Source organism: Apodemus sylvaticus, chromosome 3 (assembly GCF_947179515.1).
Source record: "Apodemus sylvaticus chromosome 3, mApoSyl1.1, whole genome shotgun sequence".
In the NCBI taxonomy this organism is placed as follows: domain Eukaryota; kingdom Metazoa; phylum Chordata; class Mammalia; order Rodentia; family Muridae; genus Apodemus; species Apodemus sylvaticus.
The window spans coordinates 74,451,745-74,465,383 of NC_067474.1; the positions used below are offsets into that span (position 1 = coordinate 74,451,745).

Genomic DNA, 13,639 nt, shown 5'->3' on the forward strand with positions numbered 1-13,639 from the left:
ATCAGGCTTAGCTTGGGCAGAGGAGGGGGTCTGGCCAGGAGGCAGCTACTCTGCAAACAGTTAAAGGAGAGGCAAGCAGGCAGGGCTGTGTCAGGCTTGCCCAACCACCAGCTCTCCACACTTGATCCACAAAGGCCTTGGAAGATGCTGCCAGACCCCTTCTGAGAACATATGTGATAAACGGATGGGAAAAAGAAATGGCCACTTTTTATCTTAAGTGAATCATTGACTTTAGCTTACAGCTGTAACTAGAAGATACTTCTTATGCATTTGTCAGCTTGGGGTTTGAAAAGTGGGTTTCTTCACCGCTTTCTTCTACAAAAGGCCAAATTCCCACAGACTGATTTTTCCAGGAGAGTGGTGTCTTTAAAAACAAACTTGAAGGAAGAAGGGTCCTAAGAGGACATTTCCAGAGCCCTTTTTGACTAGTGGAGTTTGCTCTTTAAAACCTTCTATACATGTTTTCTTAAGGTGGAGTCAGAAAAAGCACTCATTTACTAGCCTTAATTTCCATAAAAAAATCCTATCCTTTTTTTTTCTCTCAAGGGAAGGGTAAGGAAACATGTGGGTTCCTTTCTCATCTGATAGATGGCAATTCTTCAACTTTTTATTCTAAAACTCAACTAGTTGTGGGAGAAGAGTCCAGGGATCTCCCTAACTTTCGTATAGACCAGGCCTTTCTCATTTACTATTTTTTAAAAATCTATTTTGGGGAATGGGAGCACAAAATTAAATCGCACTAGCTCTCTTAAGTTTTCCTAAGTCATAGGGAGGATGCTCCTCAAGTAAGAAACATTTTGTATTTTTATACTTTTGGACTTTTGAAAGAGCCAGCCTCTTTCACCTTTGAGTTTAAGAGGGATCAGTCAAAATTTTCCTTTTCTAAGTGGGAGGAGGGTCTAACCCTTGTTCAACTTTCAACCTCTCCCCCCCATAGGGCCAGTTTTTTGTTTGTTTGTTTTTTTATAACTTTTTTGGCAGGGGAGGGTAAAAAAATCATGACATCGCAGAGAAGAGAGGCTCCTCAAATAGCAAATTTAAAATCAGACTTGCTGGGGGTTAGAGAGGATCCCCTCGGCCCTCAGTTCTCAAACTTATCTGCGTGGGGAGGAGGGGGGCTAGGGGCAGCCTAGGCTATCCAAATATTCCCAGGAAGCTTTCCAATTGCGCTTCTCAAAACTTTTATTTAAAAAAAAAATCAGTCTGATTTGGGGGGTGGGGGTAGCTTGTGGGGAGGGGAGAGGCGTTCCCATTAACCCCTTCCGTCCCACCAGAGGCCGCTCCCCAAAACTTTTCAGTGCCCCCACCCTCGCCCCACGCAAGCAAATGCCCCGCGCGCGGGGCTGGCGCGGGAAAGTTTGGGGGGCCGCCGGCGGCGCGGGGGACCGGCGGCTTTGTGTGCGGCGTGGGGCGGTGCGGAGGCCAGCGGCGGAGGCCGAGGAGAGGCCGGGGGCCGCCAGCGGCTCGGAGGCCGGCGGGGGCGGTGCGGGGCGCGGTGCAGCGCGGCGGGCGCGGGCCGGCGGGGCGATCTGCGGTCCCCGCGGCGTCCCCCCCGGAGCCCCCGGCCCCCGCCCCCCGGCCCGCGCGGGGCGGGCGGAGGAGGGAGCGGCAGCGGCGGCGGCGGCGGTGGCAGCGGCATTGTGCGCGCGGCGCAGCCCGGCCCGGGAGGAGCAGGACGCGCCGGGGCCGCCTCCTCCCGCACGGACCGATGAGCCAGCCGGACGGCGCGGCGGCTCCGCAGGTAACGCGGGGCTGGGGCCGGGGCCGGGCCGGGGGCCCGGGCGGGGGCCGTGGCGGCCCCGCGGGATGGCGAGCGCGGGCGCCGGCGGGGGGCTCCGGAGCGGGGCCGAGCGGCCGGGGTGCGAGATCGGCCCCCCGGGACCCTGCGGGGCGCGGGCGACGCGGGGGCGGCGGCCGAGGCTGACGGGGACCCCGCACCCGGCGTCCCCCGCCGCCCCCCGCCGCCCCCAGCTCGGACCGGAGCCCAGAAACAAAGCGGCGAGAGCACGGAGCAGCCATTGCAGTTTGGACAATTCAGATTTTGCGAAAATGCAACCTTCTTCCAGATCTCCCTTTCCCCGAAATTTGCAATTTCCCCTTGACCCTCTCTGCTCTCTTGGTCCCTGGAGACCCCCAGGAGAGCTTTCCTTCCAGGCCCCCCAGTCTTTGCAACAATCTTTTTTTTTTAAAGGCCATATTTCCTTCTCTCAAATTTTTTTTTCTAATTTTTCTTCAAACGGTAGTTTTTTCCCATTAAAACGACGCCACCTAGAGGATACTATTTTGTAAATTAAAAAAAAAAAGAAATTAAAATTGAAAAGAAATATTTTTTATTTCTTATTTTTCCAAAGTTTTATCTACAAGCTAGTGGATGAGGGAAAAGATTCTTTTTTTCTATCTTTTTTGGAGTGAAAATTTTCACTTTCATCATTGAAGGAACATGGAGACAATTTTTATTTCTGAAGCCAAATCAAGATAATATGTAAATGAAATAAAGCTGGAATTTGAATGAATTCAATTCTTGAAGGAGAGAAAGCAAAAATACCTCCTAAAAGCAAAGACAATTTAGGTTCCCAAATCATTTTAATTTGAGTTAAAAAAATAATTGGAATGAGAAAAGGGGGGAAATAGTTCAGTTTAGGGAAAGCTGAGAGAACTGGCTTTATGAAGCAATTAGAAATTGTGTTTCATTATAATTTGTGACTTGTTTTGCTCCGTGGGCAAAAATGACTAATTTTGCCATTTGGCAGCGTTCAAAGTTTTTCCATTTCCAAGAAAGAAGGATTTAGAGGAGAAAATAGATCCTAAAATGTTGGATTTGGACACACCCAAAAATTGTAGGTTTAAATTTTTTTCATTTACATTTTACTGCATTTAACTCCTGAGATTTTAAAGAAAAACAGAAATCGGAAAAGTTAGAGTGAAATCCTGCCGGTCTTTTTTCTGTTTTTTTGTTAGGTTTTGTGTGTGTGTGTGTGTGTGTGTGTGTGTGTGTGTTTTGCTTTGATGGAATAATTATGACTGTTTCCTGATTTTGTTTGCTGCAAGGTCTAGGCATTTCTTGTTTTGCTGTTGTTTTATCTAGAAAATGTCAGGGTCTTTTCTTGAGCAATATTCAGTGGAGAAAAATGTCAATTCATATATTGTACAAACTGAGTAGCCCACAGATTTGTAGGAGAGGCCGCCATTAAAGTAAGATATGCATAATTAACATTATTATGAAAAACTAACAGTGGATTCACAGAAGCCCTTTTTTTTTTACGACACACAAGTGAATCAGTTGATGGAGATAAGGATTAAAAAAAATCCTTGTTAAAGAGGAGAATTTCTCCTTCTCAATTTTGTTTTCTCATCCAATTAAAATATTATTATCAGTTCCTTTTAAAAAAATTCAGGTTGGCTTCAGGTTTCTTTGTGATGTGGGGTTGGATAACTCATTAATATTTTGCATTTTTCAAATTTTTTATTGCTGTCAAAAGAGATGAAATCCATTAGCTTTGATCATTTGGAGATTGTGTGTGTGTGTGTGTGTGTAAGGGAGGGGGTTTGTAACAACAGAAAATCCCACAATTTTTACTGACCCAGTAAGAAAAAAGGTGGGAGAGAGAATGGCCGAGATGAAAATTCTGATTTGAATCCATCTTCCCTGGTAAGAACACTTTGCTGAAGAAATGGACTGAAACACCAACTCAGCTGTTTCTAGCAGCAAAATTTATTATTTTCTTTGAAAGAAACACTAATCAGAATACACACAAAAGCCAGACCCGGAGATGCTTGCCTTGGGAATTTGAAAGTATTTTTACAAATAATATTTTATGTGGAGGTTTTGTCCTTAAGATAAATCAAATGGAGGTGAAACAAAAAAGAGAAAAAATTTTCAAGGGACAAATATTGACTGGATTGAAATTTGACACAAGAGAATAAGATCTGCTCTGAGATAAAGGGAAATTCGTAATAATTTAGTCTGATTCGATGTGCTGATACACACACACAGACACACATACACATACACACACACACACACACACACACACACACACACATATATATATAAAATTTTTTTGAGTTAAAAAAAAGTTCAAAATTTTCAATCCAAAAGAAGTGTATTAGTAGAACTTGGAGGGACCTTGTAAGAGTTGGGGTTGGAGCTATGACGACCTGGTTGGGGATGGACCACCCTGGACTCGTTATCAACAGCTACCGGGTGGCCCTGGTCCATGCCTTACCAATTTGTTTTATGGAAACTGGGTTTCTGAAGGGCTGCTAATTCTGTAGAATGAATTTAACATTGGCACAGGTTTGATAGTCCCCATCATTGCTGTAGCATTTGGGAAATTTTATTTTTTGCTTCTTTTTTTTTTTTTTTTTTTTTTGTAACAAAATCTTCAGGGCTGACTGGCCACATTCTGACATATTTGGATGAGTTTTTTTTTTTTTTTTTTTTTTGTTGTTGTTTTGTTTTCTTTAAAATGCATAATTAAAATTTCTTCTCTTGAATTATTTAGGACAATGTCTTGACAGTCAAGAAATTTATAATGTCAGGAGTTGTAGAGCCCTCATGAGATAGTGGGCTCAAGTTGACCAGGGCTGGAGGAGGATGGACGGAGGGATGGATGGATGAGGTAAGGGCATCTAAGCAAAAGTCCAGGATGGAGCTCACAGGTTATCTCCAGTGCAAAGGAATAAGGATGTTTGAGCTCATCCCTTTGCGTAGCCTGCTATCTGCCGTGCCACTCAGATGTCTACACTCTGTTCTGCTGAGAATTTTCTTTTGTTTTCTGTAGTTATGGTTTATGGCTAGAAATTGCGAATCATTTGTTTTGTAGACTTTTTTTTTTCTTTTTATAGAATTGGTTATTCTCATCATGTTTGTTCTGAAGGAAATAGAAAAACAGAAGTGCATGCTGGTCCTGTTGGGGGCGGGGCCAGCTCCCTTTTGTTTCTTTGGGTGTCACTGAGGTGAGGTCTGCCCTGGGCCTGGTTTCTCCCTCCCTGCGTCTACTCCTTCAGATGAGGTGTGGGAAGCTAGAAATGGATATAGGAGCTATTTTTATTAGTTCACTGCTGTTCATCATTCTCATATAAAATTGACCAAATTTTTTGGCAAATTGGACTTGAGGGGTGGTAATTTGATGACGGCCTGGGTTATTTTGGTGAAAGGTCATTTTTATTCCCTCTCACAGAGGAGACTCTTATTACTTAATGTTTTGATTTCTGCCTAAGGAGATTTTTTTTTCTAATAAGGTTTGAAATTTCAAGGACTCGCTTTATAGTTTGACTTGAACCAAGCCAGGAAGAACAGCTTGCTTGTACTTTGAGCCCTTACACAGAGGCAGAGTTGAACAAGGCTTGCTTTTGCAGAACAGCAAAGATGGCTGAGGTCTTCCGGCTCTAGAAGATACACAGCCCATAGCTTGTACCACTTTTGAGCAGTTGTGAACTGTTCCAGGGTTTGATAGGGTTTCTTCTCCACTTTTGTCTCAGCACTTTTGTGTGTTGCCTCCGCTGATTTCAGAATCCTTCCTCCGAGGGTGAGGAGAACTTTCTTGCCCCATTAGACTTGGTGTAGATGAGCTGGCTTCTCATGCGCACGGGGAAGTCTTTACAAGGACTTGCGTGTGGTAGCATTTCATGAGGTTTGTGTCGCCTCCGTGTCGAGAAGCAGCTGTGGGGGTACTCAGGGTTGCTACCTCAAGGTGATCTTGGGAAAATTAAAATTTCCTGTAGAGCTGTGCTTGTGAGAAGAGCATTCAGACTAGCTAGAGGAGAGGAATGCAGTATTGGTTCATTGCAGATTTTGTTTTTTGTTGCTTTTTTTTTTTTTTTTTTTGGATTTGGGTTTTTCAAGACAGGGTTTCTCTGTATAGCCCTGGAACTCACTCTGTAGACCAGGCTGGCCTCGAACTTAGAAATCCACCTGCCTCCCAGAGTGCTGGGATTACAGGCGTGCACCACCACTGCCAGTCTCGTTGCAGATTTTGATTTTTGGTTTTTCTTCTTTTTTTCCCTTTTTGTTCTCTTTTCTTTTTTCTTTTTCTTTCTTTTTCTTTTCTTTTTTTCTTTTTTTCTTTTTTTCTTTTTTCTTTTTGCTTTTTCTTTTCTTTTCTTTTTTCTTTTTTTGGTTTTTTTGAGCCAGGTTTTCTCTGTGTAGTCCTGGCTGTCCAGGAACTTACTCTGTAGACCAGGCTGGCTTTGAACTCAGAAATCCACCTGCCTCTGCCTCCTGAGTGTGGGGGGATTAAGGGTGTGCACCACCACTGCCTGGCTCTCTCTCTCTCTCTCTCTCTCTCTCTCTCTCTCTCTCTCTTTCTCTCTCTCTCTCTCTCTCTAATTCTAACTCTTATGGAGTTGGTTGTAGCTTCATCACGGTGTAGAGAAAGCTGCTGAGACCACGTCCAGATTCCCTAATCTGGAGACAGAGGTCTGGTGGTCCAGTGGCATGCATACCTCTGAATTACTATGATTTAGACCTAGAGTTGCTCTCTGTTGGTATGTCGTAGAGTCACTTGGTAAATCAATCACCTTAGAGACGGGAGGATTGAAGTGAATACCGAGGGGCAGATTGTTTCCTGCAGTGTGGAGGTGTCGTCCCATGAAACTTACACTTGGGGATGTTTGTATATAATGGGAAATAGGGTTCCTACAGTAGCTCATGGGCGGAAGATTCCTAAACTAAAGGTACCAGAACTCCCATGATGCGCTGGGAGTATTTTGAACTTCCTTATTTATATTGTGCTTCCTCATTTATTGCTTGGTTGACTGTAGGGAACTATGTAGGGTAGGAGCCCTGGGCCTCCCACTTTGTACCTAGTTTGAACCGCTTTCAGCCACCTGGGAATTCTTGGCTGTGTACTTCAGGAGGTGCGATCCCTGCTTGCTGGCCCTGATGGGATGGGCACCATGCGGGAGGTCTCTCTCCAGTGCTGGAGAGATGAGGGAAGGCAGTGTGGGTCTGTGTTTTGGTAGCTTACTACCAGCGCCTGTCATGCTTACTTTGATTTTTTTACTTTCTTGTAAGTTTGCCAGAGAAGTCTGTCTGGGGTTAGCCACGTTCTAATCACTGCGGAAGTTTGTTTTTGTGTGAACGTATTTCCTCTGTAGGCCCTGAATTGTCTCATCCTTTAGACGTGTCAGAGCAGTGTAGTCTAACAGAAATAGAATTCAAACCGCAATATTGCCGCCACATATGTAATTTAGCATTCTCTAGTTATCTATTAAAGAGAATAAAAAGAAACAGGTGACATTGATTTTTAGTAAAATGTGTTTTTAACCCTGTATTTGAACAGCGTTACTATTTTGACCCACTACCAGTACAAAAAGTCATTAATTAATGTGGCACTCTTTAGGAGGGGAGGATATGAGGTACTAGAAATCTGTGAGCATCTTCCTCTAGTAGTGATTCTCAGTTTTGACTGGCAGTCATGACAGTATTGACAGGTAGCTAGTGACCCTAGTGGGCATTTCAGGGCCAGACCCACATCCTGTCTGGTTGCTGTTCAAGTTAGTCTCAGAAGGTCAGCAACAATCTTCAACCCCAGAGGCATCATTGCTGGGACTTCATCCCTTTTGAGTCCCATTTGAGTATTTCAGTCTCTGGCCTATCAGTCCATGCAACCGGCTCTGGTCAGAATGGGCATGCCTCTGTTCTCTTAGTTGAAACTAACAGTGGCTGAGAATGCAGTAGGATGTGGCAGGTGTGTGTTCAGGTGTGTATGCGCACTCGTAGCTGTGTGTGTGTGTGTGTGTGTGTGTGTGTGTGTGTACTTGTGGTGGTGAAGCTGAGCACTGCAGAGGGCAGTCATTGGAGGTGAGATTTAAGTAAAGTGTCTGGAAGAGATAAGAAGGTGGGTGTGAAGAGGGATGAGCTGGAAGGGGTGTCAAAGAAATATGTTTCTTTTTTACATTTATTTATTTATTTATTTATTTATATTATATATAAGTACACAGTAGCTGTCTTCAGACACACCAGAAGAGGGCATCGGATATCATTACGTAGGATGGTTGTGAGCCACCATGTGTTTGCTGGCATTTGAACTCAGGACCTTTGGAAGAGCAGTCAGTGCTCTTAACCACTGAGCCATCTCTCCAACCCCGAGATCTGTTTCTTAAATGAAAATGTGCAGCCATCAGGAAGTTACCTCAGGTCCGCCCTGAACTCAGATGCTCAGAAAGATTTTGTCTGTCATGCGGAAAGCTGGGATCAGACTCTGAAATCCACCTCGTGGTGTGTGGTGAGCTCTGTGTCCCTGTGGGAAAGTCACTTCTGGTTTTGGGGCTATGTCTCCTGCATGTGGAAAAGGGGTACCCTGACTTGGAAGGGGACTTTGTGATGAAATAAAGCAGCTTGAGTGAAAACAGAGGCCCTCCTTAGAGGGTGGCCAGGGTATGAGAGTTGACACTTGATCAAGGGGCCACTGGGTCACCATCTCAGAAAACCAAGTCTCACTGACACTATTTTAGACTAGTTTTGGATGAATTTTTTCTTTAAAGGTGGGATGGTATGTTTTTCTCTAGGGAACAACAGTATACATGCACATACACACATTCATTCACACACAAAACGAATCTTGGTTTGTTTGTTTTTGTTTTTGTCTTGTTTGTCTTGTTTGTTTGTTTGCGTTACAACTGTTGGAAGTGAGGAGGCTTTTACCAGGGGCCTCAGCAACCTTGCTCAGCCATGCTGAGAGTTTCCAAGCCTAGTCTTTAAAGAGGTGTGGTCATCCTCAGGCCCCTGCCTGTAGCTCCCTCCTTCATGGCTGTCCCAGAGCAGCTGAGGACCTTAAGAAAGTTCCTCTTTAGCAACTGGAGTTAAGCCTCTCAGACTCCGTGGATTCAAGACCGAGCTGGTCATTTACACATCTGTCTCTCTAGCCACCTGGTGACTTCCTTAAAGCTTCCTTAAGGTTTATTCCTCTTGGGGTCTGGCACAGAGCAGAGGCTCAGTAAATATTTGATGACTTGATTTGACTTTTGGAAATAGCTCAGCTGGAATTGAGTCCAGTGAAGAGTGGATGACCAATATGTGTTTGACTATTTGGTTCAAACCAGGGTCTTCTTAGGGAGTCATAAGCAGTGTTTTTGTTTGTATATTTGTTTGTTTGTTTGTTTTTACAGTTGGTTTTGAAGCTCCAGTCTCTCTTGGAAAAAAGTTAAATGAAATCCTCAGCAGGGTAGGGAGATTTTTTTTTGACTTTACATGTCTTGGAGATTTTTCTTTTTGTTTTTCTTTTTGTTTTTTTTTGTTTTTTGTTTTTTGTTTTGGTTTTTCGAGACAGGGTTTCTCTGTGTAGCCTTGGCTGTCCTGGAACTCACTCTGTAGACCAGGCTGGCCTCAAACTCAGAAATCCGCCTGCCTCTGCCTCCCAAGTGCTGAGATTAAAGGCTTGCGAGATTGTTTTTAAAGATTTATTTATTTATTTATTATATGTAAGTACATTGTAGGTATCTTCAGACACAGCAGTAGAGGGCATCAGATCTCGTTACAGACGGTTGTGAGCCACCATGTGGTTGCTGGGATTTGAACTCAGGACCATTGGAAGAACAGTCAGTGCGTGCTCTTAACCACTGAGCCATCTCACCAGCCCTGTCTTGGAGATTTTTCAAGTTCCTTTGATGATATTGCCGTTCTTCTGTCCCCACCCCATTCATTTGTGTGTGTGTGTGTGCAGATGTGCTGGCCTGTAAGTGTGTATGTAGAGGCCAGAGGTCCACTTGAGGTGTCTTCCAGCACTTTCTACCTTTTTTGAGGCGGGGTATCTCCCTGAACATGGTTCAGCCAAACTGGCTGGCCACCAAGATCCTCCAGTCTCTCCAACTCCCCCAGGGTTACAAGGGGAAGCTAGTGTACCTGGCTCTTGGAACTCAGGACTTCTTGGGTTTATAGGCTATTACATTTGGCTTTTTTTCTTTTAAACAGTGCAAGTTCGGGGTTTGAACTCTGGTCTTTCCTGTACTTAGCAAGTACTTTACTGACTGAGCCATCTCCCCAGTCTCAGGGTTTAAGATGTCTCTAGACTGAGTTGGAAGCCAGCAGGAGCCACTTGGCAGACATGCAGGGAATGTGAGTGCGACAGCGCCAGCACCTCATGGAGGTGACATGCCAGCTGTGCCCGTGTTTGCTGGAGGAGAGTCTTAGCTGCTTGCCAGGGGGCCGTTTGGCGAATGTTGGACACAAGGGCCCTCAGGCTTCAGCTGGCTGTGTGATTTGATGTTCAGCCAGACCCATTTCTGGTCCAGTTCTGTGTTGCAGATGCCAAACTCCAACTAAAATTAATGATGGAAAACTGCGAATATTGTTTGTTTGCTTAATTTCTTTCTGTTTTTATATGAAACATTATCATTTTGACGATTTGTACCCTAGTTCGCCAAGGGAATAGGAACCTCAGTTTAAGGTCAGTCATTCATCTTTAACCTTTACTTCCGCTTTCATATTTGGGGTGTGTGTGTGTGTGTGTGTATGTTTGTGTGTGTGTGTTTGTACACCTGTGTGGACTTTGTGTGTATATGTGTATATGTGTGTATGTATGTGTACATGTGTGGGTTTGTGTATGTGTACATGTGTGAATTTGTGTATGTGGATGTGTATATGTGTGTGTATGTATGTATGTATGTATACATGTGTGAATTTGTGTATGTGGATGTGTACATGTGTGTATGTGTGTGTATGAATGTGTACATGTGTGGATTTGTGGATGTGTACATGTGTGGATTTGTTTATGTGTATGTGTACATGTGTATATGTGTGTGTATGTATGGTACATGTGTGGATTTGTGTGTACATGTGTGGTGTGTGTGTATGTATGTATACATGTGTGGATTTGTGTATGTGGATGTGTACATGTGTGGATGTGTGTATGAATGTGTACATGTGTGGATTTGTGGATGTGTACATGTGTCGATTTGTTTATGTGTATGTATACATGTGTGTATGTGTGTGTATGTATGGTACATGTGTGGATTTGTGTATGTGTATGTGTACATGTGTGGATGTGTGAGTGTATGTATGTGTACATGTGTGGATTTGTGTATGTGTACATGTGTGTATGTGTACGTGTGTGGATTTGTATGTATGTGTGTGTATGTGTATGTATGCACGCGTGAGCACTCATATGGAGGCCAAAGTCTGATACCAGGTGTCTTCCTTAGTTGCTTCTCCAGCCTGTTTCTTGAGACAGTGTTGGAGTTACAGGCGTGTGGAGTTCATGTGGGCCTCAGGAATCTGCGCTCAGGCCCTCCTCTTTTGTGTGCACATTATCCCCTGAGCCGTCTCTTCTACCCGCACCTCTTCATGTTTCTGAGGTGAGGTGCTGCATCCACATGCTAATGTCCTTCCCACAAATGGGTTGCCCAGCTACTGTGGCATATGCTGTGACCTAGAGTGTTCCAGACTCTTTTTATTCCTTGCCTTGGCTGGCTTTGGCATCAGTGCAGAGAGGATAGATAGTTCTTCCCCTAGACAAGTGTCTGGAACACTGACTGCAGATCCCTTTTCCTGCTGTGCCTTTGGGTATGTGGCCATCATTTTGCTATGACCTTCTCTACAAGGGGCAAACGACCCTGTGGGGAGGAGGTAAAGCCTTGAGGATGAGTAGCTCCTTCTCTGGAGCTATACAGATGCACTGTCCTCCCCACTGCAGAACACCAATGCGGCATTTCCAAGGGCTGATGGAACAGAGCAAAGTAGGAGGGATAAGGCTTAGTCCTTATTCTTTGCATCAATTGATGGTTTGGAAATCCTGGCCAGAGTGCTTATTTCTTTGCTGGTTATTTAATTCCTTATCAGCAGTCTGGGGATGGCAATCCCATTGATGATGGTGATGCTTATGGTTGTTGGAAGTGAAAAAAACCTTTATAACAGATAAAGGGCTTTTCATCATCATTGTGCTACTTTCCTGCTTTCTGATGCAGACATAGTAAATAGGTAGCACACATACCATGACTTGCCATTTCCAAGCCTGTGGCAGACACCACTAATCAATCGTGACCTTCTTTTCCTTTTCCTTTGACTTGACTTAGCCTCAGTGTGCATCTTAGTATGAGGCTCTCCATCACTTGAGTTTAGCATGAACCAGTTTGTCCTTCTGGAGCTAAATCATGTCCCAACCCCAACCCCCAGCACACCAGTGGAGGAATGCAGGCTGGGGAAGGAAAGTGGATGCTTGCCCCCAAACTCAGCGATTAAGCAGAGGTGAGATTAAAACCCTCAGATTTCTTGACTCCACGACTAGTCATTTCCCTGCAACCTGCACATACCCTGTGTTAAAAGGAAGTAAAGCAAGTTGGTCTTGAGAAATAGCCAGAGAGTCCTGGCTCCTCCCTTCCTTGTTATAATTAGACACCCTTGGGGCTGCCATCAAAGCTGGGCTAGATGGCCTGCTTCTCAGTCTGAACCAAGCCGACTGATCACATTTCAAAGGGAGGATGCTGGTGGGGCCATGGAGAGGGTGTCTCTTCATCAGTGGTACAGGGTAGATGACAGCAAGGGGCCTGGCATCTCTGAAAGCGGTGTGGGCTTCTGACAGGTTTGTTTTTTAATTTTTTCTTTTTTTAAAGATTTATTTTATGCATATGAATACATCACCATTGCTCTCTTCAGACACACCAGAAGAGGGCACCAGACCCCATTACAGATGGTTCTAAGCCACCATGTGGTTGCTGGGAATTGAACTCAGGACCTCTGGAAGAGCGGTCGGTGCTCTTAACTGCTGAGCCATCTCTCCAGCCCTGACATGTTTGTTGTTTGTATACTGAGACCGCAGAGGGATGCCTTAGATCTATGTTGTCTTACTTTACACAGCTGGGAAATGGGCTGGTGAGATTCCTTCACAGGAAGGAACTGAGATGACGTGTTTGATGGTGCTTTTTAAACTCCAAAGCTTCAGTGCACTTCTTAGTATGTGACAGACTCCAAAGTGCTCCAGGAATTGAGGAGACCTGGAGGAGAACACTGGCGATGACTGATCTTAAACAGGGAAGGAGGGAGAACGAGGTGAGAATGGTATTGAGTCAACAGAAAAATGATATAAATATTTTGGCTGACCAAGCAGAATGGAGCCTTATATGAGCTAGAGAGAATAGGTGGAGTCAGGTGATGCTGGGCTCTCACTGGGCTGTGGACCACACAAGAACATCTCTGTGTAGCGTTTTGAACCTGGGCAGGGATACAGGCTGGGCTGGCATCCTAGGGTAGCAGCCCCGGGCCTGGACAGGGCCAGGGAGGAGAGAAGGCTGGCAGTACCCCAGTCCCTGGTGTACAGTTTGCTCACCGTATTCAAAATCAGAAACTGTTCTGGCTTCACGCTCTGGATGTTAATGTCCAGGAAAGCTTGCCCGAGGAGCTGACCACTCAGTTTTCAGCTCCAATTCCTGGTGTCCAAATCACCATTTTCCCAGTAGTTTTCTAGATAATTGGAGGCGGGGGTTGGGGGTGGGAATTTTTCGTTGGATACATTTTACAAGGATTCGTGTCTGGCTTTATTTTGTGCTCAGTTTTGTCAGCCAGCTTGATGTAAGCAGGGCACTTGGAATGGCCAGAGAAAAGAAATGAAGACATAGTTGGATGTCGGGGACTTTTTTTTTTTCCTTTTAATTTCATCATCTGGCAGAAAATAACTATCAGAAGTTAAGAGTGTTCATGTGG

General features: G+C 44.7%; 1 protein-coding gene across 3 annotated transcripts in view; it reads left to right on the forward strand.

Moving 5' to 3' along the window:
- The first annotated feature begins 1,620 nt into the window (after positions 1-1,620).
- The window catches only part of Znf618 (zinc finger protein 618), a 162,925-nt gene continuing 150,906 nt past the window's right edge, over positions 1,621-13,639 (forward strand). For all 3 annotated transcript variants that reach the window (XM_052176607.1, XM_052176605.1, XM_052176606.1), the window contains exon 1: positions 1,621-1,741. In XM_052176607.1, coding sequence (XP_052032567.1) covers positions 1,709-1,741 — 33 coding nt within the window. In that variant the 5' untranslated portion in view covers positions 1,621-1,708. The remainder of the gene's footprint in view (positions 1,742-13,639) is intronic.